The 23157-nt window shown below is 50.7% G+C and overlaps 10 protein-coding genes across 10 annotated transcripts; 3 read left to right on the forward strand and 7 right to left on the reverse strand.

Annotated features, from left to right (window-relative positions):
* Positions 1–179: 179 nt before the first annotated feature.
* BDV14DRAFT_98258 (putative Ste20-like serine/threonine protein kinase) lies at positions 180–2919 on the reverse strand. The gene is made up of 3 exons (XM_073777961.1): positions 2638–2919; positions 2262–2578; positions 180–2200 (listed from the first exon to the last, which is right to left on the reverse strand). Exons 1-3 carry the CDS (start codon positions 2844–2846, stop codon positions 543–545), a joined length of 2184 nt encoding a protein of 727 aa, XP_073625821.1. The 5' UTR covers positions 2847–2919; the 3' UTR covers positions 180–542.
* Positions 2920–3464: 545 nt separating this feature from the next.
* BDV14DRAFT_98250 (DNA-protein crosslink repair co-factor UBX5) lies at positions 3465–5308 on the reverse strand. The gene is made up of 2 exons (XM_073777960.1): positions 4733–5308; positions 3465–4670 (listed from the first exon to the last, which is right to left on the reverse strand). Exons 1-2 carry the CDS (start codon positions 5205–5207, stop codon positions 3583–3585), a joined length of 1563 nt encoding a protein of 520 aa, XP_073625822.1. The 5' UTR covers positions 5208–5308; the 3' UTR covers positions 3465–3582.
* Positions 5309–5707: 399 nt separating this feature from the next.
* Positions 5708–8050, forward strand: BDV14DRAFT_98283 (AAA family ATPase CDC6). The gene is made up of 2 exons (XM_073777963.1): positions 5708–5870; positions 5935–8050. The coding sequence occupies exons 1-2, from the start codon at positions 5819–5821 to the stop codon at positions 7800–7802; spliced, it is 1920 nt and encodes a 639-aa protein (XP_073625823.1). The 5' UTR covers positions 5708–5818; the 3' UTR covers positions 7803–8050.
* Positions 8050–11699, reverse strand: BDV14DRAFT_98265 (GTPase-activating protein RGD2). Its single transcript, XM_073777962.1, has 5 exons — positions 10956–11699; positions 9745–10891; positions 9595–9690; positions 9357–9542; positions 8050–9304 (listed from the first exon to the last, which is right to left on the reverse strand). The coding sequence occupies exons 1-5, from the start codon at positions 11181–11183 to the stop codon at positions 8298–8300; spliced, it is 2664 nt and encodes an 887-aa protein (XP_073625824.1). The 5' UTR covers positions 11184–11699; the 3' UTR covers positions 8050–8297.
* Positions 11700–11930: 231 nt separating this feature from the next.
* BDV14DRAFT_177767 (amino acid permease GAP1) lies at positions 11931–14685 on the reverse strand. Its single transcript, XM_073769484.1, has 3 exons — positions 13750–14685; positions 13245–13662; positions 11931–13182 (listed from the first exon to the last, which is right to left on the reverse strand). The coding sequence occupies exons 1-3, from the start codon at positions 14024–14026 to the stop codon at positions 12120–12122; spliced, it is 1758 nt and encodes a 585-aa protein (XP_073625825.1). The 5' UTR covers positions 14027–14685; the 3' UTR covers positions 11931–12119.
* Positions 14686–15443, reverse strand: BDV14DRAFT_177771 (RNA-binding protein LSM5). The gene is made up of 6 exons (XM_073769485.1): positions 15327–15443; positions 15219–15275; positions 15133–15171; positions 15052–15079; positions 14907–14970; positions 14686–14858 (listed from the first exon to the last, which is right to left on the reverse strand). Exons 1-6 carry the CDS (start codon positions 15349–15351, stop codon positions 14820–14822), a joined length of 252 nt encoding a protein of 83 aa, XP_073625826.1. The 5' UTR covers positions 15352–15443; the 3' UTR covers positions 14686–14819.
* A 5-nt stretch (positions 15444–15448) lies between these two features.
* BDV14DRAFT_177773 (3'-5' exonuclease) lies at positions 15449–17400 on the forward strand. The gene is made up of 2 exons (XM_073769486.1): positions 15449–16804; positions 16867–17400. The coding sequence occupies exons 1-2, from the start codon at positions 15682–15684 to the stop codon at positions 17247–17249; spliced, it is 1506 nt and encodes a 501-aa protein (XP_073625827.1). The 5' UTR covers positions 15449–15681; the 3' UTR covers positions 17250–17400.
* Positions 17384–18764, reverse strand: pex10 (ubiquitin-protein ligase peroxin 10). Its single transcript, XM_073769487.1, has one exon. The coding sequence runs from the start codon at positions 18649–18651 to the stop codon at positions 17527–17529; it is 1125 nt and encodes a 374-aa protein (XP_073625828.1). The 5' UTR covers positions 18652–18764; the 3' UTR covers positions 17384–17526.
* A 210-nt stretch (positions 18765–18974) lies between these two features.
* BDV14DRAFT_177777 (EXS domain-containing protein) lies at positions 18975–21187 on the forward strand. Its single transcript, XM_073769488.1, has 5 exons — positions 18975–19310; positions 19361–19410; positions 19474–20156; positions 20207–20520; positions 20579–21187. The coding sequence occupies exons 1-5, from the start codon at positions 19226–19228 to the stop codon at positions 20650–20652; spliced, it is 1206 nt and encodes a 401-aa protein (XP_073625829.1). The 5' UTR covers positions 18975–19225; the 3' UTR covers positions 20653–21187.
* Positions 21180–23031, reverse strand: BDV14DRAFT_177778 (uncharacterized protein). Its single transcript, XM_073769489.1, has one exon. The coding sequence runs from the start codon at positions 22565–22567 to the stop codon at positions 21587–21589; it is 981 nt and encodes a 326-aa protein (XP_073625830.1). The 5' UTR covers positions 22568–23031; the 3' UTR covers positions 21180–21586.
* Between the last annotated feature and the right edge of the window lie 126 nt (positions 23032–23157).

Genomic DNA, 23157 nt, shown 5'->3' on the forward strand with positions numbered 1-23157 from the left:
ATTCTCGCACCGGCAATGTCATTCATAGGGTGCGCTGGCAGCGCCTGGCCTGAACCGCCCCAAACTAAACTGCACCTGATTCCTTCTCACGAGGCCCAAGGAGATCATCCCGCGGAAAACTCCACTGCATGGACAGCTTATTTCTGCAATCCACTAGATAGCACGAAGGAACCAGGGGTTGTCCAGAAAGGGTGCTCGGGATAACTGCTATATACTACGCACGGGGCGAAAAAGAGCAGTCTCTGCAAGAAATTCCGTTCAAGATTGGATAGTTTAAAGGACCAGCCCCGTATAAAGACATAAGTGAAAGCAGAAGCAGAAACAGAAGCAGACCAGAAGAAAGGAGTAAGTGGAACTGCGAGACAAGTTCTAAGCCAGTGCGGTTCCAGCATTTACTCGTCCAGGTTAAGAAAACAGAAACAAGAGAAAACCGCGTTTTCTCATGAAGCCAATAAAACCAGATAAACACCATATGTATCCTAGGAAAGCGAGAAAAGAGAGTCTTCAAGGTCTTCATCACTGCTCTAGCGCGAAATCTTATTCTAGTCCTCATCACCCGGTTCGATCCTGACGAGAATTTCTTCTAGAAATCCTTCCAGGAATGAGGGAATGCCTGCACCCATGCCGACAGGAGCATCGTTATCCCAGCGCTCGATTCTAGTGAGGATACCTGCTAGGTCGTTGGACAGGGACTCTATCATCTCCTGCGCATGTTCCCTTCGAGACTGCAGCTCCAACGACGCTTTGAGGCTCTCACCGTCGTGAGCTACAGTTGAGCGGGTAGCATGGTCAACACAACGTGCCCGGCGACGGATGGCTTCTTTCAATGCAGGTGCAATAACACTATTGAGAGCGGTCAAGTCTTGGGGTGGGCGTAATTGGTTCGTGTCTCTTGCGTGCAGATTTTCCGGGCTTTGATATTGTGGCGGTTGCTTAGGGCTGGCATGACTGGATGATGGTCTCTGCGATGGCGTTGGATGGTGATTTTGCAAATGGTGTTGCGGTGATGACGGTGTATGCTTTGGAGGTGGTGGGGGCCGAGGGGGGGAATGAGAGCGTGATTGAAGCTGCGGCTGGGGAAACATTGGAGGCTGAGGCCGAGATTGCATCATTCCCGACCGCACCTGCTGCTCTGTGGGCTTTCGAGAGGGTGATTCCGGGAAATTCCTCTGCATGGTAGGCACTTCCGTGGCGTACGGTGGACGCGACTGTTGGGGAAACGGTGTCGACAGTGGGCTTTCCTTTTCTATAAAGTGTGGCATGGGGTTTCCTGGCGAACGATCAAGTTGCAGGAAACTCAAGTCCTGCGCCAATGATTGCTGCAAAGCTCTATCGTAGTCGCTGCTAGGACTTTCCCTCAGATTCGTGGGCATCGCTTGAGAAAGATGTGAAGGTGTCTTTGGGAAGTTATCGACGGGCGTAGTTTTCATCGGAGAAGGAGGCAATGGGACCTTGGCTGGAGAAGGTGGCTTAGGTGAAGAAGCAGGCATACTCCTGGCTTGAGGAAGTGGAGGTGTCGGATCTGCCGGTCTTGGTGCCTCTTTTCTAGGCTCGGCTTTGATGTCGAGTTCTCTTGGGCCGTGACCCCGAACATTAAGATCCGTTACCTTCATCGTATTGAGCGCTGGACCTCGTCCCATTGGGCGAACGGTACCAAAGTCCCAAAGATCATCATCGTCTTCTGTCGTTTTTGGTTGTTCTTGAGGCTCTTGATCGTACTCGTCATCCTCGTCATCATTCTTGTTCCCGCTGACGGCCTGCCAACGCTCGTAGCGCTCGATCAGTTCCGTCAGATAGTTTGCCTTCTTTGCTCGTTTGAGGAAAGGATGTTCAAGCAATTCTCTAGCTGTGGGTCGTTCTCGTGGATCACGCCGCAAACAGAGCTCAACAAAATTCTTGAACGTTTTGCTGTGATTGCCTGGCAATGTGGGGGGAGGATTTTTGGGAATAAGAAACAGAACTTTCATCGGATGTATGTCTGCATATGGAGGTTCTCCATTAGCCAACTCAATTGCGGTAATACCAAGTGACCAGATATCAGCTTTATAATCATATCCGGACTGTTTGATAACTTCTGGAGCCATCCAGAATGGTGTTCCCACAAAGGTGTTCTTCTTGGTCATGGTAGCTGATAGCTGACTGGAAACACCAAAGTCCGCCAGTTTGACTTGACCGTTCGAGGTAAGAAGAATATTCGCAGCTGGTTAATTATGGCTGTTAGTTCTTGCGGCGACAATATGCGTAAGTTATGTCAGACGCACCTTTGATATCGCGATGCAGTTTCTTATCACTGTGCAGGTAATCAAGCCCCCTCAGCAATTCTCGGATGATGATGACAATGTATTCCTCTGGTATAGCACCCGCACGCATTAGATCGGAGCAACTGCCTCCGGAGCAGAACTCCATCACAATCCAGAGGCTTGACCCTTTCAAGTATGAACCATGATATCTCGTAACATATTCGGAGTTAAGCTCGGATAGGATAGCGATCTCCTGGATGATATCCTCTACTTCATCCTCGGCATTTTCGACATCGATAATCTTGATGGCAACTGACTTTCCGTTGCGTTTATCGACGCTGTAGTGCGATTTTTTGTTAGCGATGCCATTCCGGCAGAGGAGGGATGAGCGGCGTACCCTTTATACACCCGTCCAAAACTCCCACCTCCTAAGCCAATGTTAGTCCTCCTGTCAACTGGCAGCGTCCCGCATTTATATGCATACCGATGCAGCTTTGCTTCATGTACAGCGTTTCTGGGTCCACTAAGCCTTCCATTTTGGCGGCGCTTCGAGTCTTCGTCGAACACACTAGAATTGTACAATGCTGGAGTACAGGTTAGCACCATGGCGCATCAATAAAAAGCAGATACAAGAGCTCAGGCTGTCAAATAGTATAATATACAGTGCTGATCATCTGCTCCGACGAGGGTGATTGAGTGCCAGCTTACCGAGTGACAGGCGTGTTTCCCCGACGAAGATCAAGCATAAAGCGATGGTCTGAGCAGAATTGAAAAATCGATATCAAAAGAACCTCAATGAGTGAAGGTACCTGGCAAGGTAAGTCAGAGAAGGAAAGTGGTGGCAGGTCACTGACAGCTGTTGTGGTGAGACGTCTCGTCCTCGACGTCAATAAAAGCGGGCAGCGAGCGGCGGAGTCGCATCAAAGCAAAGCAAGAACTGCCAGTCCTTCCTTGCTTAAGCTGGGGTCAAGTCATGGAAATAGATAAGGTATTGGCAATCAAGGGTTCCGAATTGAAGGTCCCTTGCATCGTCTTCCACCAGGGAGTTAACGATAGGAACGAAAACAGGCAGAACAACAACAGTCAACAACAGCGACAACAACAACAATGAAGCAATGACGGACGATGATTGGGGGCAGCGCGGGGTTGATTCTGCCGGGCGGTCGATGTGGGTCTAGGCGGCGGCAGCGGAGTACACGGGCTGATAAACAAGGCACGGCACTAATGATATAGGCGGATAGACGGGCTATTCTACAGAGGTGGGCTAGGCATTAGATTGTAGTTCATTATCCATGGCTGTTCGTCCCGCTGCGGTAGATACAAGAGATCAACCGGCGCTTTCTCAATCCTCAATGAATCCTATCATGACGGTTCCGTTCTTCAGGCCAGCTGCCTCCACAGTTTCGTCCAAGACGTCGATGAGGTTGCGGCCCATGGCGTTGAGTTCGAACTCGACTCCAGCCTTGTCCGGCAAAGCAGGCTCAGCCTTCAACCACTCATAAATTCTTCTAACGGGATCGGCCAGCGCGAAACGTCTGATTATTCTTCCAGTGGGGTGTCGGAACTGGATGCGGGTTATGGTTGAGGGGTCGGCGGCCGGCTCAGTGTGTGGTCGATCAGCTGGAATCGATGAAAATGCAGAAGCCTCAGCATTTGCAGCGCCGCCTGGCTCATCCATATCAACATCTTCCTCATCCACTGCCTTGCCCTTGCCCTTGATGTCACCGAAGCTTCGGGTCAGGTCATCAGGGTCTTCCATCTTCTTCGCCTGTGCAGCCTCCGCTCCGAGACTGTTCTTCATCGCTAGCTCCATCATCTCCTCCTCCGTCATGGCATCAATTCTCTTCTCCTTGACCTCAGGTTTCCGCTTCGCCACAGGGTTTCGCACGTTGTGCTTCAAACTGTAGCGGTCAAGGAACTCATGGAGCTGCATCAAGAAGTCCGCAGCCTTCATCACTGGTGGTCCTGACCAAACCTTCATTTGCTCGCCCGTTCGGGGATCGACAATAGCGATGTTTGGATAATTGTCAGAGACATCACTGTTCTGGAAATAGTACTGGATGTATGGTGCGGCACGGGGGTCGTCCTTGTTGTATTGTAGGAATATGAAATGTTCTTGGATTGTCTCCTTGATACCAGCATTCTTCCACAAGTCTCTGTTCAAGACCTGACAGTCGAAGACAGAAGGATCCTGAATGTTGATGAGCAGCCACTTCTCATGCTCACGCCCTTCTTCTCGCGCGAGGTCCCAAGGCAGCTTTGACATGATTTCGAAAGGGGGCCGATACAGTTCCGCGAGTAAATTTGACTTTGCCGATCTATCAGACGCGCCGCCAGTGGCTGCCGACAGTCGGTCGTGCTGCTCGTCGTCCTCCTCGCCGCCCGTCCATATTGACGTCGTATCTTGCTGGTTGAATATACCGGGCCGGTCTAGGTGTAGACAGACCCTCGTTAGCAGCAGACTAGGTATAACAAAGGAACAAAATACTAACCACCACGTCTTTGGCGGGCACGAAGTTGGCCCAAGATACTCTCATGCATGTCGCCACCAAAGTCTGCCTCGGGACCGACAAGAGTCTCAGTCGTCCTGGCCATTGGCGCGCGTACATCGTCATCGGCGCCTTGTTGCTGTCCACCATACATCTCTTCCTGCAAGCGCCGTGCCATTGCTGCATCGTCTTCAAACGTCGCTGTATTTAATGGACCGTTTCGCGGGGTATGTTGAGCTTCGTCGTCATCAGAGTCAAGGTGTACTACACCAGATTCATCTTCATAGCCCGCAGAATTTGAGGGTCTGTTTGCCGTAGAACTCGATACTGCCGGTTGTGTCAAGGGTTGCCCATCGTTCTCGAAGTACAGCTGCATAGCCTGCTCGATGTTGAATTCGGTCAACTGCAAATATTGGGTGGCCAGTTCCGGGTTCGCACCGGTGATCTCAGAGAACTGGGCTACCACGTCGCCCTCCATGGCGAAATAAGGATTCTGAAAAGCTTGTTGTAGATGTAAGTGCCGGGAGCGAAGATTTCTGATTTAGAGATAGTTGAGAGCTCGGCAGTCTGTTCCTCTGCAAGCTCAATTCGCAAGGTTAAAGGTGGAGGACTGCAAACACATGCAAACCCCGCTAAACTGCTGAATAGAGGTGGGACGTAACAAAAAGATGATCTACCGTCTAAGTTGAAAGAGACACAGGAAAGAGAAAGATAGGTGTGCGACCTCGCTCCCTATAGAGGATGTCGAAAACGAAGAGAGATGAGAATGAAATGTTTCGAGATGTTTCTGCTGGCGAGCTCCAGTAGTTAGGCTGCCTCAGTGACGCAGTTGTTAATGCAATCCGGACAATCCATTTCTCCGGCGCCAGAAAATGAGCTTGAAGTCACGTGGAAAAGGACAAGGCGCGTCGCGTGTTGACGCGCCGAGCTGGGCAGTACCAATTATGCCTCCTTTGGACAAGCCGCTCCAACGAGCATCCACCTCTTCCTATCTGCACTTCACACCAATACCTGACTACGCAGCTTCGATCTGACGACTTAGGAAGGCACATCTATACCTATACTGGCTGTTCCTTCCTCTCTTTCGTTATGGCTGCAACGGTTCTGGGAAAGCGCCAGCGAAGCGCCATTGAGACAGCAGGTACGATCGGTTGCCATTTCCTCAGCACTTGGTTCACATCGCTGACTTGTTCACGCTTTTATAGCCTCTATTCCGCCGCGCAGTAATAATCGGCGTCGCACCGCTGCCCCTCCGCCACCTCGCGCAAATGCACAACCCACAAGGCCATCAACACGACTAACTCGCTCTCAATCCAAGCGCGGCGACAGTCTCCAATCAGAACATGTTGCGATCACGAAAGACCGACCGGCTGAGAGTAGGCGACGGAAGAAAGCCGATGTACAGGAAGATGAGGAACTGTCGTCGAAAGAGAATCATGTACCAACTACTGCCGAAACCACCGATAGCCGCGCACATGAAAACCCGAAGCCTGTGGAAGTCAAGACCCCCTCGAAGGCCAGGTTCAGGGACGCGCTTGACTCACCACCGCCAACTACACCAAGACACCGAGTACAGGTCGGAACAAAGGTTCTTACTCCACGTACGCCCCGCCAAATAGGAACACCGACGGCAGCTCAGACCGTATACACCCAGGCTCGACAGCTGTTTGCCCGGGGAGCAAGTTCTGGACGGATAGTTGGTCGTGATGCTGAAAGAGAAAAGCTGTCCTCATTTATCACGGATGGCATACAGACTCGCAGCGGTGCATGCATGTATGTCAGCGGTCCTCCAGGTACTGGCAAGAGTGCTCTCGTGAGAGAAGTGCTAGAAGAAATTGATTTAAGTTCGGTGAGGGCGGCACAGATAAACTGTGCCAGCATGCGAACAGCGAGAGATGTCTACAGCAAGCTCCTCGAAGATCTAGGTGATGATAGTGAGATCTTTAAGAAGAGCGAGGTGGAGAGACTGAAAAGCATGTTCATACCGGACAAAAAACAAGCCAGCAAGCAAGATATGTTTCTTGTAATGCTAGATGAGATAGATCATCTTCTCACTGCAGATGCTGGGATTCTTCAATCTCTGTTTGAATGGTCATTACAAAGAGAATCCAAGTTGATTCTTATCGGAATTGCGAACGCCCTCGATCTGACTGATCGGTCTTTACCTCAACTGAAAGCCAAAAACCTGAAACCCCTTCTGCTTCCGTTTATGCCTTACAATGCCAGTCAGATTGCCAACGTTGTCATCAACCGCCTTCGATCATTGCTCCCAGAAGGCCAGACAGAGGATCCTAACTTCATCCCTTTTGTCCAGCCTGCAGCCATCCAGTTATGTGCGAAAAAAGTTGCTTCACAGACCGGAGATTTACGGAAGGCCTTCGAACTCGTAAAGCGAGCCATAGACGTTATCGAACAGGAAACGATACAAAAACTTGGAAAGGATGCCCCAAACAGTCCATCAAAAACAATTCTAATCGAAAACAACAATCTCTCATCTTCCCCCAAACATTCGCAACCAAAGTCAAATCCGACACTTCCTTACACACTACTCACAGCACCTCGGGCTAGTATTGCGCACATCGCAAGGATTACGTCTTCAGTTTTTGGGCAGGGAACAATGCAGAGGCTAAAATGCCTCAACCTCCAACAAAAGGCGGCTATCTGTGCTCTTATTGCACTGGATCGCAAGAGACGCGAATACGAAGTCCCAGGAACTCCCTTGAAATCGAGAAATGCGGCCCCAACTGTCAAGCAGATTTTCGACGCCTACTGCACCCTATGCAGAACAGATAACATCCTGCATCCCTTGACAGCCACCGAGTTCAAAGACGTTCTTGGTAGCCTCGAGACTCTAGGTCTTGTCGGCGAATATCAAAGTCGAGGCCGAGGTGGCACTGTTGCTGGCGGATCTGATGTGCGGCGCACACCATCGAAGTCGAGTGGAACGTCATTAAGTAAAGCTTTGGATGAGCAAAGTCTCGTATGCTTTGTATCGCAGAAAGAGATTGAAGGTCAAATCACGGGACCAGGCGAAGGTATTCTTAGGAGGTTGTTCTCTGGCGAGGGCCTATAAGGTTATGATCAGCGTGTTGATATCACTACATTTCGGAGCAAGCTTGGAGTTTGTGAGCGATTTTGTTTACCCATGATACGTTCGTTTTGGAGTATCTGTTTATAGCATTGTACAGTTAGACATACAGGAGCGTCATTACCTTGAATACAGGAATATACCATCGACTACGTGATAAGTTCATCAAAACAAGTAAATGAAGGAACAGGGCTGTACACACTGGTATACAGCCTCATAAAAACTTGATTGCTATACAACTCAAGAAGCAAATATGAAAAGAGAAAAGAAAACCGTAAAAACAACAGAATGAGATGATAGACATACAGGGGGGTATGCAAAATGTAACAATATGGTTTATACGGGAATTGAAGGTTGAAGTGTGGACAAATGAAAAGTAAAAAAGACGAGTGCACTAGAAGCACCCAATCAATCATCAAGCTGTGCAAGTGGAGGTTTCAAGTGAAGATGCCCGAAGACGAATGTGATGTTGTGAGCTGTCTAGTCGTCCATGGGCTTATCCTCTAGCGTGACGCCCTTGGGCTCGCTATCGGCCACGCTACTCCGCTTGCTCTCCGTTCCAGTCTCGCCCGCGATAATGGGAAAGCTGGAGCGGCTGCCGAGGCCGGTCTTGCGGGTTGGAACGCCGGAAGAGCGCTTCATGGACGCGCTCGAGCCGCGGTTAGAGTCGAAGCTTGTCTTGGATTCCTCGGTCAGAGGGGTGGCGGTTGGAGTGGGAGAGCCATCGCGCTCAGGCGGAGGGCTGGGCGGGTCAGAGGCAGAGGAGCGAGTTGGGATAGTGGAGACAGGGGAGTCGGTGGTGGGCGTGCCGTTTGTGGCGGGTTGGGGCTCGGCGTCGATGTTCACGGTTGAGAGCTCGTCTGCGCCTGGGCCTGTGCCTGTGGGGGAAGGGCTGGCAGGGACTTCGAGGCTGTTGCGGGTTGTTGGGGTCTTGCGCTGCTCGCCCGAGACGTTGATAGGGAAGCGGCCTGGTTCGGGGCCGCTGGAGCGGTCGCGGCGGTGCTTGCGGGGGGGTGCTGGGCTGTGAGCGCGGCTGCGGTCCATGATGGCGCGGTTGCGGGCTTCCATGGCGGCGCGACGGTTGCTCTCGTCTGAGCTGATTGCGCGAGGGCGAGGGGCAGTTCCGACGAGACCGCTTGACTGGCGCTTCAGTTCGCCGAAGACGGTGTCCTTGTGGGCGAAGAGGTCACGGATCAGACGGTAAGAATGGCGCTCGTCCATTGTCAAGCTGTTCTCGCTGCGGGGACGGAGGATACAGGGGGAGAGCGATTGAGCAAGCGAGGAGATGTAAGTTTCGTCGGCGGATGTCAGGTCTATCAAGCGCGTGAAGTGGGTCATAATGGCATCAAGCGTGGCGATGTTGTTGAGACGGAGTTGGCCAAGGGTGCTTTGCAGGACCTTGATGCGTCCTTCTTCAGTGGTCTCGTTTGCAGTCGTGGAATAAATGGTCTTAATGATTTCGTAAACTTGAGAGGAAACAAGGGAATCTGTTGAACAGATTAGCTTGCGTCTGGAGTAAAACTGGCCCAGGCGACTTACCAGGTAGTTCGAGGAGGTAGAGCTTGAGCACGCTTGCAACAACAGGAATCTCATACTTCTGGAGCACTTCGAAGTAATCACCTTTCCTGTTGTTCAACGCATGGCGAAGATGGTGTGCAGCTCCCAGTGGGACATCATAGAGCCAAATTGCACGTCGCGATTCGTCTCCCTCAAGCTCAGGGTAGCCTATAGCCACTGATTAGTCTTACTCTTCTGGAGCTTGCTCATTGTCTCTTACAGTTGTCAAGGTAGGTCAGAAGCGTTGTCACAATGATTGGTACCCTCTTGCGGTCAGCCCTTGCTCTAGCCTCAAGATCGACACCGAAGATTTGATCTAGTGACAAGTTAGTCATGCTCTGCTATCACACCAACCAGGAACAGTAAATACCTTCAACCGATCCATAGTAGTTTTCATAAGCCTGAACCTTCGGCACAAATCCACCAGTCCTGTAGTTTTCGAGAAGGTACCGCAGATCCCCCAAAGGCTGAATGGTCTCTTGATACAGCATCATGTGGTCCACCGTGCTCTGCAGGTTGGGAATGACGTTGCTGACGGCTCCAGAGAAATCAAGAACCACGGCTTTGATCGCCTTGAGACGGTCCAACTCACACTGCTCCATAAACCGAAGATTCGCAACAATCTCTTCCTCGAGCTTGCACCTGATGACGTCAAGTTTCCGCACAGCAGCTTTGTAACGCTCATCAGCCTCGCGGGACTCTCTGCGGAGCTTCTCTGCGGGCGTCTCGTTCGGGTACGGGTTGTTGAGAGGGTTCCAGCCTTGCAACATCTCGGATACAGAAGCAATAGGAGAGTCAATACCGTCTTCACTCGTGGCAACAGAGGTCACGCGGTTCAGAGCCGTCTTTTTCTCCGGAACACCAGATACCTGGAAGCTCTTTGGGCGCCACTGGTAGCGCATCTTGGAGCTGTTGGCAAATGTGCTGCCCATGTTTCCAACCAACCGAAGGAAACCATTGTCGACAAGATCCTGCCCAATGCTCTCGGCGTAGCTGAGGCTGGTAGCATTCAGGTACTTCTGGGTGTATTCCACAATGTCCGCACCGCTCGATGTATTTTGGTATGTGCCAATGATGGGCACCTTGATTTCACCCAGCGGAATAGTCTCCAGCATGTGAATCAGAAGCCTCTTCAGTTCATCCGGGGTGTATATCTTGTCACCGAGCTCCACTGGCTCCTCCTCCACGGGTTCCTTGTCTGGCAAAATAATCTTAGGCGTCGGCTTGATTTTGGGGCTGGCTTCTGGTGCTTGGAACGCAAGCTTATTTTCTTCTTCCAGGTCCTCGAGCACACGACACTTGTTGAAGTAGTGACTCCGCAACTTCTTGACCAGATCCACCTGCTTGGTATGTTCCTTGATCCGCGTTTGTAGGTCATCGTGTGAGTTTTCGATCCGAGCTTCATGCTGATCGCACCAGCGTCTGAACGGCGAAACGACTAATTCCCGAATGTTGGCGGAGATCTTGTGGTGGTTCTTGGCCGCCTCAACCATCTCGGTACGAGTACCCTCATAAGCCTGTAGATAGTATATATATCAGCCATGCCCCAAGATGTCAGGAAATCATCAGAGGACGACTTACCTTTTTCACAGTTGCTCCGTCATCCTTCGCAAATCCCGCAGCCATCTTGTCCACACTCGGCGCAATATCCCCCAGCTTTTGACTATAGATTTCCTCAGCATCCGCACGCATTGATGCAATCGTAAGAATCTGTTTGTTTTCCACGATGCCCTGTTGGAGTTTGCCATACAGGACCCCCAGACCTGTAGCGTAGTCTGGGGTCCAGAAGGAATCCGAGAATCCAGGCATTTTGGAAGCTGGGTCGAACGAAGAAAACCGGACGGTATGCGGAGGACAGAAGATTCAGTTGTAGCTCGCTTAGAGGGTCGATAGGATTGGCTTCGGTCGTTGGCTGGGATTGATCACGAACGCGCAAGCGGAGGGATTCCGTCGGTCCGGGGTAGGTGAGTTGCGAAGATGAGCTGGCAGTAGTTCACCTTTAAGGAACGACGTAGTACAGGACAAAGAGCAAAGAAAAGCTTCCAGCCACGATGTCAGACCAGTGCCAATGCGGAGTTGAAACGGCGAAAGCGAGCTTTGAGCAGGGGAGCGCTGAGTAGGACAACGCTGGGAAGACGGTATGCGTGGGCGCCTAGAAGCCGAGAAAAGAGAGAATGCGCAGGTCGGGAAGCAGGCAAGAGAAACAGCAAAGCAAGTCGTAAAGCAAAAGAGCAAGAAGTAGGCTTCGGCCTAGGGTATGATTGTTATGATACTGACGTGATGCAAGAGTAAAAGTGAAGGAAGAAGACTCCCATCAGGCCTCCCACAGTGAGCTGGAGCAGTTCCTGAAGTTGCCAATCTCCGTACGTAATTTACAGGATCTGTACCCAGCCGTTGCCGCCTCAGCCTCACGTGCTCTTGGATTTTGGGCTATTTTTGGGTGATTCGCCGAAACGTTACCGTAATTTGCTAAACCGCGCCGTCTCTGCTATGGATAAGACATCCACTTGTTACTCCAGTGACTGCTAGCCAATATTAGGGCTTATTCGAGAAAGAATCGTTTCCTACTGTAGCTACTGATCCGCAAGCTCAGTGAGTACATGTTTCAGGCTTTCCAGCGGTGCAGCACAAGAGCATTACTGTGTTAAACGTCAAAGGCAAATGTCATTGTGGGTATCTCGTGATCGTCGTGACTATTGGAACTAAACGGAAACTGGAGAGAGGGCTGAAGAACGGACCGCAAGGCTAGCAGAAGAATTTGTAGAGTTTTTTCCATGCTGGCCATGCTGCTTGCTGGGCTCGTTCTTCCCTCATGAGCCATTGGACATTCAACTCGCGCCGACCCGTTCTCAGATCGACTTCTCGCGCCCGAAGGATCTTCGTTCTAAATCGTAATTTGTACGCAAAGTAAAAGACGAGGACAACAGGCGCCGCTAGATATTTCGAGAAGAAATTGCGAACTAGATCCCGATCGGTCATGGTCTCGTAATGGATCGGCGCAAATCCGACCCAAAACTGTGCGACTAGGATAAGGCAATTCAAAGTAAATCCTACCCATGAGCCCATGATACCGGGTTGTGAGCAGAAAGCCAGATCCTTCAAACTGTGGCCCTGTACTCGCCATGCCCGGCGGAAGCGTATGTGCGCCAGACAGATGGAACCCCAAGTAAATATGGATGAAAGGCCAGAAATTGCCATCATCCACTCGAAAGCGACCTCTTGTTGTTCCGTGGCGGCTAAAAATCCTAACAACCCAAGTGCAGAGGCGATACCGATGGCCCACAAAGGGCGGCCTTTGCGGTCAATATAGCCTAGAAATCTGGGGGCTTGTTGTTGTTCCGCAAGCGCTGCGAGGGTCCGAGATGAGCCATATACCGCTGAGTTCCCGACAGAGAGAACAGCAATCATGATAACGACGTTCATCACGGAGTCCAGGACTTCAACTCCAGCGTTTTTGATAGAAATCACAAAGGGTGAGGCCTTGGCATCGACGGTGGAGGTTTCATTGATAAGCCGAGGATCATCATAGGGTACAAGAAGGCCGACGAGCGTGAGGGAGACGATGTAAAAGAGCGTGATACGCCAGAAAACCTGTTTGACAGCGGTCGGTAAAGACTTGCGAGGGTTTGTGGTTTCGGCTGCAGCAAGACCGACTAGCTCGGTTCCCGCAAATGCGAATCCAGCATTGACGAAAACATCGCATAAACCTTTAAAGCCATAGTGGAACGCACCAGGGTCGCGCCAATAGGTGCCACCAATGTAACTTCCCCCTGGGCCTCCACCACAGTTCAAGATGATCCCGAGTATACTAAATAAAGTCAATACACTGATCTCATACCGAATGGCGTTGAAGGGGCTTAGGCAACGCACATAAAGCAAATTACGGCTATCACTTTGACCGATGAGAACACAAATTCAGCCTCACCGTAACCTTTGACGCCGAATAGGTTGATTGCAACAATTGCTACCCAAAACAAGGCGACCCATGCAGCGCTGGATATGTCTGATTCCCAGTACTCGACGGTGATAGAGGCAGCGACAATCTCAAGGGGCAAGATGACAAGCCATTGTAGAGCATAATTCCAGCCCATGGCAAAACCCCAAGCAGGATCAATGAATCGCGTCGAGTAATGTGCAAATGAGCCTGCAACAGGGAAGATGACAGCCATTTCGCCGAGCGCTTGCACTGTACAGTAAAGCATGGAACCAGTGAGCGCATAGGCAATAAGAAGTGACGCTGGTCCTCCAGTGGCGAGCACCCTTCCAGAACCAACGAAAAGACCGGTGCCTGGGTGAATTAATAGCATTAGTATCGCCAGACTATTGCAGCACAAGCAGCAGGTGTTCCAGTGCTAAGCTGAAGAGGCACGCATACCTATAGAACCCCCAATGGCAATCATTTGCAGATGGCGCCCTCTCAGATGGCGCTGTAACGGGGAGTTGGCAGCATTTTCGGCAGCATGCTCGATGTCATAGTTCTTCGCCTCCGAGAAAGACGCAAACGCAGTAACATGGGCATTCGGGTCTCTCTGAAAGCTTTCTAGAACCCGCTGCCCCAAGCTCCCTCGTCTCGTTGTAGTCTCGCCATAAGCTGGCGCGGAATCGGCTGATGCCGAGCGCTCAGCTTTGGCCTTTAGAAAGTCGTTATCCATTGCGTGCAGTCAAGATATCGATCCGTCCCCGCGTCGCACTCATGCGAGTAGAGATGCCATGTAACACTGTCCAACGTAATCGGCAGATAGGAGGTTGGCACAAAAGCACAGCGAGCGTATTTTGTCGATATAGGAGTGTCAGTTAGGAAATTGATTGTGTCTAGTCGTGAAACCGAGTTCAGCCGGAGGATACAGAGAGCCTGGCAAGTGTTTGGCGGCAAAAGGTATCGAGCGCGACGGGAGAATCGAGACGATTCCTAGGGGGACTGGGATGCCATGGATAAAGGATGGCGCTGCTTGTGAATGGCAGGACCACGGTATCGTCACTGGGGGAGATAGCGAGATGAAAGGTGACTGGGGAATGACAGCTCGAGGCTGTGGCCGTGGCCCCTCCGCATGTCACTCGATGATAAGACCGCGCTAAGCCCGATCCCGCTTGGCGCTTCTCTGTCACACTATGAGGCGATCATGTGCTACCATTTCAACTTCGATCGAACACAGCCAAGAACATAGACTTACAATAAAACCATTCACAGCAGCTATATGAAAGGTGGCTAGATGCTTCTGGGTTCCTGATCAGTCAATAGCTACGGGGCACCTACAACATAGCAAATGCCCGAATATATTTTCCACGCATGGCTTGTCCCGCGCCAAGGATCAGGAAAGCGTTACCTGGTTTGGACTTAACCCTTTGGAAGAAGATATTTTTGTATTTCCTGAAAGACATTACATATATCATGGCTGTCGTTGGCAAAGAATGTCATCACATCAAATTGAAACTGTCGAAACTCAATCACGAACTCCCAACAGGGCCCTCTCCGCCGGGGATCAACTGAGAACCAGTCAGCATCATCAAACGTCCAAAGAGCGCTATACATACCATGCAAATGTTGTTTCCGTTGAGAAGAATCTTTGGAAGCTTGACCTGGGCACCGGTGTAATCACTACCCTCAAGTCAGTTCATGATCGCGATACCCACCCCTCTTCCAATAGCGCGCTCAAAATCAGAAGATAGAAGGCCTTACAATTCGGTCACATCTTCCAGCACCATGTCTAAGAAGGATCAAAACCGGAGTCTTCAATGATAGGATAAGCATGCCACTTACTGACGTAGTCATCAAATCCGAGTAATGTGCCGGAGAATTCTGGCGGACGTCAGGGCGCTATTTTTGAATTTTCAGAGCAAACAGACCTTTGTCGTTCTTCATGATGATCCAGATGCGAGATCCAACGCACTTGTCAATCAATTCTAGCACTTGGGTTAGCTTGGGCCGAATGTAGGGATCAGATGCATCACTACCTAGAGGAAGAAGTTGGGACGCCATTTTTGAATATGCAGAGACTTGCTATAGCAGTATCTGCCGCAAGCATTAAATGATTCAGGTTCGTTTGGAAGCGACGCGACTCTTGTAGGTGGTGGATCTTGCATCCTGGATGGACGATTCCAATGCGAGACTTGGCATCCAGGACCGTATGTTTATCCGTTCCGGTGATCTATGTTCAACCATCAGCCGTGTTACTCGACGATCTCTGTATCTATGTCGCGCGTTAACACGTTCTTTTCTTGAAACTACCTCTTGCTCGTCAAGCAAGATGCGTTGATTGAGCAACCAGGGTCCACGACCATACTGGGCCGTGTACTCTTCAGGAAGTACATGTCATCTTTTTCACAATTCCCAAGGCGGGTCTTGCAGCGGACACAATCGCGCTGTGACTCCTTTTTCTATGCACCAAAAAGCACAGGAGCATGGGCGACTACTCAGCTCAGAAGTTTATACGGAGCATTAAGACAGCGAGACCCACCCCCATACTCTCGTTCATTCTCATCTGTCCCCTGTCTCGATGATTACTGGAGACCCAGCCGTCGCAGTGCAGAAATGAAGCGCGACTTTTCTCAGTATGCATATCAGGCTCCTACAACTCCTGCGTTCTCGAGTGAACCTCTGGAAAACTCGGGTAGACCAAAAGTCACCAGGGAGCAGATAGCTATTTGGAGACAAGAACGATTGGAGAGAAAACGAAAAAGCGCGGCAGCGCTGAGCGAACGGCAGAATAATCCAGTTGTCATTGACCCTAGGACGGGAAGACCCAAAATCACCAGGGAGCAGGTAGCTCACTGGTACAAAGCAAAAAAAGAAAGGCAACAAGAAAGACAATTATCGACCAGCAGCACCAGCAGCACCAGCACCAGCACCAGCACCAGCAGTGACACTCAACAATGGTGGAGCCATAGACTCTACAAGAACCAAGATGGCAAAGAAATAACCGTGCACTATTGCCCGTCTCTTGCTATCACTGAGAAAGTGGCACAGCTCTTCGTCAACGAGCCCGTTCTGGGTTTCGACATGGAATGGCAGATGGCAGCCTCTGCATACAGTAGAATCCAGGACAACATCTCAGTCATCCAACTTGCCAGCCGCGATCGAATAGCCATCTTCCACATCTCCAAATTCTCACCAAATCTGAAACTCGACGACCTAGTGTCTCCGACCCTCAAACGCATTATCGAGGACGATAAAATCCTCAAGTGCGGCGTCTGCATCAAAGGCGATTGCACACGTCTGCGAAAGTTCATGGGCATTGACGCCTGCGGAACATTCGAGCTCAGCCACCTCCACAAACTCATTACATATTGCTACACGAATCCAAAACTCATCAATAAGTACCGCGTCAAACTTACCGAATTAGCTCAGATGCACCTGGGACTTCCGCTTGCTAAAGATACAGATGTACGGTGCAGTGACTGGAGCGGGGCTCTCACCATTGAACAAGCACACTGTAAGGCCACAATCTACATACTGCTACGCAAATAGAAGAAACAGTATTAACCCACCATGCAGACGCCGCAGCCGACGCATTCGCAGGCTACATGTTATTCCAAACGATGGACGCGAAGCGAAAGGCTCTGGACCCCGTTCCACCACTGCCGGCATTCGACGAGCTTGATCGACCCATACGCATCAAAGCAAAGGAATCAAAATCCAAAGCAAAAGCAAAAGCAAAAGACGATGGTGATCTAAATTCTGCTGATGCCGCTCCTGACGAGCCAGTCAAGAGAGTTCGACGACGTGCTAAGAGTGCTGAACCTGCTGCTACGAATGAGGAACCGGTGCAAAGGGTTGTTAGACGGCGCGCGAAGAGTGTTGATTCTGGGGACGTTGTTGAACTCGAGCCTGTGCAGAGGGTTGTAAGGAAGAGAGGGCGTCCGAGGAAAACCCAATAGCTGGATTCGGTTCGTTTAGAAACATGCTGCTGGCAGTATGTCTAGACTTTGGTCCCCGCAGAGGTCTATTTTGTTCGGGTACATGTATGATACTATTAGAGCCCTACATTGGCATTCCTTATGTAAATAAATTGCTGAAATAGCTACCACAATATCTAATGCGTTGCACGTTACATCAAAGGCTCAATAACAGTAGGGTATATATCTAATGCTAGATCATGAGAAGAAACATATCACCGCTTGGTATCAGCAGCAGTGGTCATATCAAAAGAAATCTCTAACCCCTCAAGGGCAGCACCTTCGATGCGATGACTTCCTGTCGACAAAGAGGACACTCGGGCTTCTCTCGAACCCAGTCACAGACACAAGTCCAACAGAACACATGTCCGCAAGTCGTGACACTCGGGTCCTTGAATGACTCCAGGCATAGTGTACATTTGCGCTGTTGTCCGTCAGGAATCCATGGAATAGCGTTGGGGTTTTCCTCGAGATCGTATCTAGGGCTGATGGCGGGAAGGACAGGCAGAGAGGACGGATGCTCGACTGAGCGGACCAAAGTGTCTTCTTTACCGCGAGATTCAGTGGGTTTAGATTGTAGGTCGCGGTCTTCTTGTTGCAAGCTCTCGGTAACCTTCTTGGCGTGGAGTATGCTCTGAACCGCTATTTGAAGGACAAGAAGAACACCCAAAACCTCATAGCCGACGCGCTGTTCGTTCTCCTCTAATTTCTTTGTGAAGACATAACGAAGCCCCCAAAAGCGTTTCGACAAGTGATAATAGGAGCCGGTGAAGTAAAATGTCGTGATACTCAAAGCATATATCGGTGATAATGATGTAATTGAATCTAGGTGCTCTAGGATGTATTTCTGGATGCGAAGTTTCGTGAAGAACGGTTGTTTCAACTTGCTTTTGGCCTGTGGAGTCATCTGCTGTTTCGCTTGCTGTGTTTTCAACTGTTGTCTGGCGATGCTGCGCTCTAGTTTGGCGCGAAGGCGCTGACGGAATCCAGGGAGAATTCGCTGGAGGGTCCAAGGGACCATTATACTGCTGAGAACATATCCCACGCGTCGAACGATTGATGGCAGTTGTAAGGTGTCATCCTCCAGTTGAACGAGGTCGCAATACTCTTCGCCGAGTGTTCGGTTGCCGGTTAATGTCGTAAGCGAGAAGTACAGGAGCTCGGATAGGTGTTTGATAGCTTCGGAATATGTATGCGCATATCGGGCGCCACGAAGAGTTCGGATAATAGACTGTGCATGGTTGGCTAGGTTGGCAGTAGCAAAGGCATCTTTCTCATGGGATCGAATAATGTCCGGCGAAGTTGCGAAAGGATAAAAATGGGCGGAGGGTCTCTGTCTCGTGGGAGGGGCTGGAGTCGAGAGTGAAAGGTCTTGGTCCGCCATCGTTACAGATGAGATGAGGGTAGGTTGAATTAAGGATCAGGAGGTGTAAGGGATAGCGGTTGATAGAAAGAATGCTCCTCCGCTGGGTGGATGTTCATTGTCTGGGGCGGAACACGAGCTTTGGGAAATGCTTTCCCCGGACAAGCTGCCGATAGCCCGTTGCCTCGGCTGATGTCACGTGATGTTTACCACGTGACTTGATCTGATCTGAACGCGGAACTCACGGTCTAGACCGCCACTAATCCAAAAGAGGCCAAGCGCCTTCCCCGAGCGTCACGGGTCGGAGGAGTCGCTGGACCGCTGGATCGCTTTCGAGAACGAACATCCCTGAGCTGCTTTATGTTTGCGTGCAACCCAGACCTTTGGAATATTTACTTATCCCAGAGTCTCACTCACCCCTAGTCGTTCGTTTGCGTGTCGAAGTGCCCTTATCCCCTTCTCTTCTCTTCTCTTCTCAATCTTTCTTTTCAGTTGTCCCGCAGAGGCCATCTGTATACTTTCCTCTTTTTACTTCGTATTCTTTCCCCTTGGTGCAGGTGCTAAAGGAGTCCCGGCGTCGCTCCTTCAATGGAAAATGGGTCCTGATCAGCATGCTCAACTGGACGGCTTCAGCCTCTTTCTTCCCTTTCCTTCTCGCGTCGCCGTCATATTGCTGGCTGGTGAGTATTCATCTTCATGAAATAGGGATACTCGGTTAACACTTCCGAAGGATTCTGGGGTTGGGGTGTCAATCTTCAGTATCTCCAGCAGAACAATATCGTGCGTTAACCCCTCCATCCGCCCTTTCAGATGCCCGGATGAACAAAGACTGACTATCTCCAGGACCTTCTCGCCTTAATCCGCTATCACACTCACAAAACTCCTAACCAGCGGCCGCCCCACGTCTCCGCGTATCACCTCGCCGGTCTCCTGACTTTCCCTCTCCTATTATCGCTCCTCATCTTTTGGCCGGTCACCCATGGCTCCAGGGAATGGGTCGAATCCGTCGACTATATTCCCCAAGCATACCTCTTCATTCTCTTCATCCTCATCGTTCTTCCGTTTAATCGATTGTCCCGATCTGGGCGGCGGAGATTCTTGGCTACACTTCGACGGATCAGCATTGGTGGACTGGCGGAAGCTCAAGATGGCAAATTCGGTGACGTTCTGCTCGCCGATGCTCTTACAAGCTATGCCAAAGTGATCGCAGACCTTGTGGTCACTTTCTGCATGTTCTTCAGCTCGGACACGTCGAGTACATCCAGGCCAGATAGGAACTGCGGTTCAGATTGGATAGCGCCTCTCGTCATTGCCATCCCCAGCATGATCCGTCTAAGACAATGTTTGACTGAATACGTTCGTGTGCGCAAAACGGGCCTCAAAATCGGAAGCAATGGCGGACAGCACTTGGCCAACGCTCTGAAATATGCTACCGCTTTCCCCGTCATCATTCTCGCCGCCAAGTTGAGAAACTACAGCCCTTTCCTCCTCTATGACATCAGCGAGGTGACGCTCTCCAGACTACTGTAAGTTGGCCTATCCTGGATCGGCGAGACTGTGCACTGATAGCAAGCAGATACCTATTCACCTTCATCAACTCCACTTACTCCTTCTACTGGGACGTCACCAAAGATTGGGATCTTACTTTGTTGACCGACGCCCGAAATGATGGCGAACATCCATTCGGACTACGGCGCCACCGCTACTTCGCTGATAACCAATACTACGCTGCCATTGCTATCGACTTCGGCATCCGCTTTTCATGGATGTTGAGATTCTTTCCAGGTTTCGGCTGGCTCGGCGAGAAGGAGTTTGGTATTTTCCTGCTCATGCTCCTTGAAGTCGGTCGTCGATGGATGTGGGTTTTCCTTCGAGCAGAAGCCGAGTGGAGTAAGTTTCTCCGACTGCACAGCTAAAGTGATGAAAGCTAACAATATTGCCTTCACAGTCAGAAACAGCCGTGGTCCAGCCCCTAGTGATGTTCTCCTCGGAGAGTACAACGGCAAAATGGAGGCGGACTGAACATCCTAGTCTCAGACGACTTGTTCATCTCATTCTCGTTATATAGATGTCACGACCTTTCCTTCGCTTGTCACTCCCATAATATTTGGGACTAATGCCTCCGTCTCCTCATCATTTGGTTCTCTCTCGCGATTGAGCATGTTACTGCTGTTCTTTCTCCTTCCATTGGGGCTTCCCAGATCAGTCTTTCTCTACTTTCCAACCAGCCCTAACCAGCCAAAAATCGCGGCTGACATTTGCGCATTCTCTGCACCTTTTTTCCTTATTCTCAAACTGTATCATATGGGCAAAAGAGCGTTGGCGGAGCCGACTCGAACATAATTTTTCACTTTTTTGTTTGTCGGGGCTTCTTGTTTTACTGAGACACGCGAAATGGACAGCGGGACTTAATAGGTCTAATCAATGAGTACACATGAGTTGGATTCATATTTTCAAGGCCACTTTATTTGTAAATAGAGGCTAGCAGGCTAGCAGGCGTACAATACTGTGGAATGACTCCAAAACCACATACGAGAAGAAACTGATTAGTTGCTGCCTATCTTACGGAAGTTGGCCTTAACTTACATGTAAGGGGTAATAACGTTTCTCATCTCCCAATTAGTTAGTAGATATTAATAGATTGATGCAGGTGTACGGAGCACAGTACTGCACTGTAGAACCACGAATCATGTACAAAGTGGTTCAGGTAGGTAGGTTAAGTAGTCTTTGACAAGATGATAACCAACATCGACATCGGCTGGTTGGAAAAAGCAGTATAGAGCATTATTTAACAGAAACGTATGCATAGGGCCTCCGATATCAACAAGTGAACATGTACTATATTCAAACGAACACCAACACGATAGATAATATCAAACAAAAAATGTCACAAGGTGCTGTCGTTCCACGTAGAAAAGAAAGGCCAGCCATGTTGACTGGGGTTTATGTATGTATTTCAGCGATGCCTAGACGGAGGAGATCTTGGTGGATTTTGATGATTGTCAAAGAGATCATTCAAGTACGCACTTGGCGTCCGTCCCACTGGCGGTGAAGTCAAGTTCACGGTGCTCGTTGAGCCGTCAGCTGCATAGGACTGCCGCAGGTTACTATTGCTGTACCGCGGGGGCTCATGCATGCCTGGTGCTGCTGGGGGCGTAGTGGGTGGTGTGTTCCCATATCCCCTCGTCTGAGGCGGGAGACTATCGCTCGACAGACCAACATTCGCATTACCAGCAGAGTAGTAACCAGCGGGAAGATAACTCGAGCCGCGGTTCCCGGCGTTTTGCATCCCCGCCGTAGGCGAGTAGAAAAGGCCAGAACCAGACGTAGGTATCTTGGATGCTCGCTTGGAATCACGGTGCGAGGAGTAGCGGGTACCGCCCATTTTCTCGAGCGAAACGGCGTTGTGGACGCCGCGGGAGTGAGAGTGCGAGTGCGAGTGGCTGTGGGAATGGCTGTGGCTGCGCGAGCGACTAGAGCGCTTCTTCTTCCCGCCACTACCGCGAAGCAAGCCCTTGCTTTCAGACGAGTGTATGATTGCTGCGCGGCGAACAGAGCGGTTCACGGACCATGCGACGATGCCCCGCCATGCGAGGACAGAGAGGCCCATTGCGCCTAGGACGGCGCCGACGGCGATGAAGACGGTTCCCTCGGGTGCACTGGACTTTTGCATGTAGGGGGCGTCGTCTGTTGGCGGGACGGTTACGACGGGGTAGTTGTCTGTTGTGCTTGTGCTTGTGCTTGTGCTTGTGCTGTTGTCGTCGGATGAGGAGTCGTCATTATTGCTGTCGCTGTTGTTGTCGTTGTTGCTATCATCTGACGAGTCGGTGTCGTCCTGGGCTGCTGCTAATTGCGCGAAGAGAATGATAGCGACGAAGAATATGAGCAGTAGGTACGGTCGGCGGGCCGTTGACCGGCCCATGGGGAGAAGAAGCATTGCAGAGATAGATAGGGGCGGTTGAGGCTGCCGAAGATAGATGTTGGTGTGACTATCCGAAAGGCGACTACACTTGGGCCACGGGATGCCTCTCAGCGCATGAGCCTGTAATTCTGCGCAAAGTTCGAGGTTGGCGACAGAGAGAAGATGAGGGACGCTGCGATACGAGTGTTGACTCCGCAAATTGAATCGATAAATATGGGGCGGTAAACAGTAGGTAAGGGCGTGGATCGGAACTCCACCCAGATGGCAGGTCAACGAAGGCGGCCGAGATCAAAAGAATGCGGTCATGCAGTACAACGAGACGGTGGCTATAAGAGACAGTAACGCATACTCAAACAGAGGCTGGTATCATAATGAAGGTTGCAGATTGAGGTGTTGGTAGGATCAAAGAGCCCCCAAGCAAAGATCAGCGAAGGCCATCATGTGCCAGGACACCAGTATCACGTGATATAGTCTATATGTGGGAAGCGATGGATGAATCTCCTATTGGGTGGCCGGTACGGCCAGCTATCTAAGGTGCTAATGGATGACTAAGCGAGGTCGACCCCTAGGGGCAGGCGGTGCCGGACGGCAGTATGCTCCGACAC

Source organism: Aspergillus stella-maris (genome assembly GCF_047715825.1).
Source record: "Aspergillus stella-maris strain CBS 113639 unplaced genomic scaffold BDV14scaffold_47, whole genome shotgun sequence".
Lineage (NCBI taxonomy): Eukaryota > Fungi > Ascomycota > Eurotiomycetes > Eurotiales > Aspergillaceae > Aspergillus > Aspergillus stella-maris.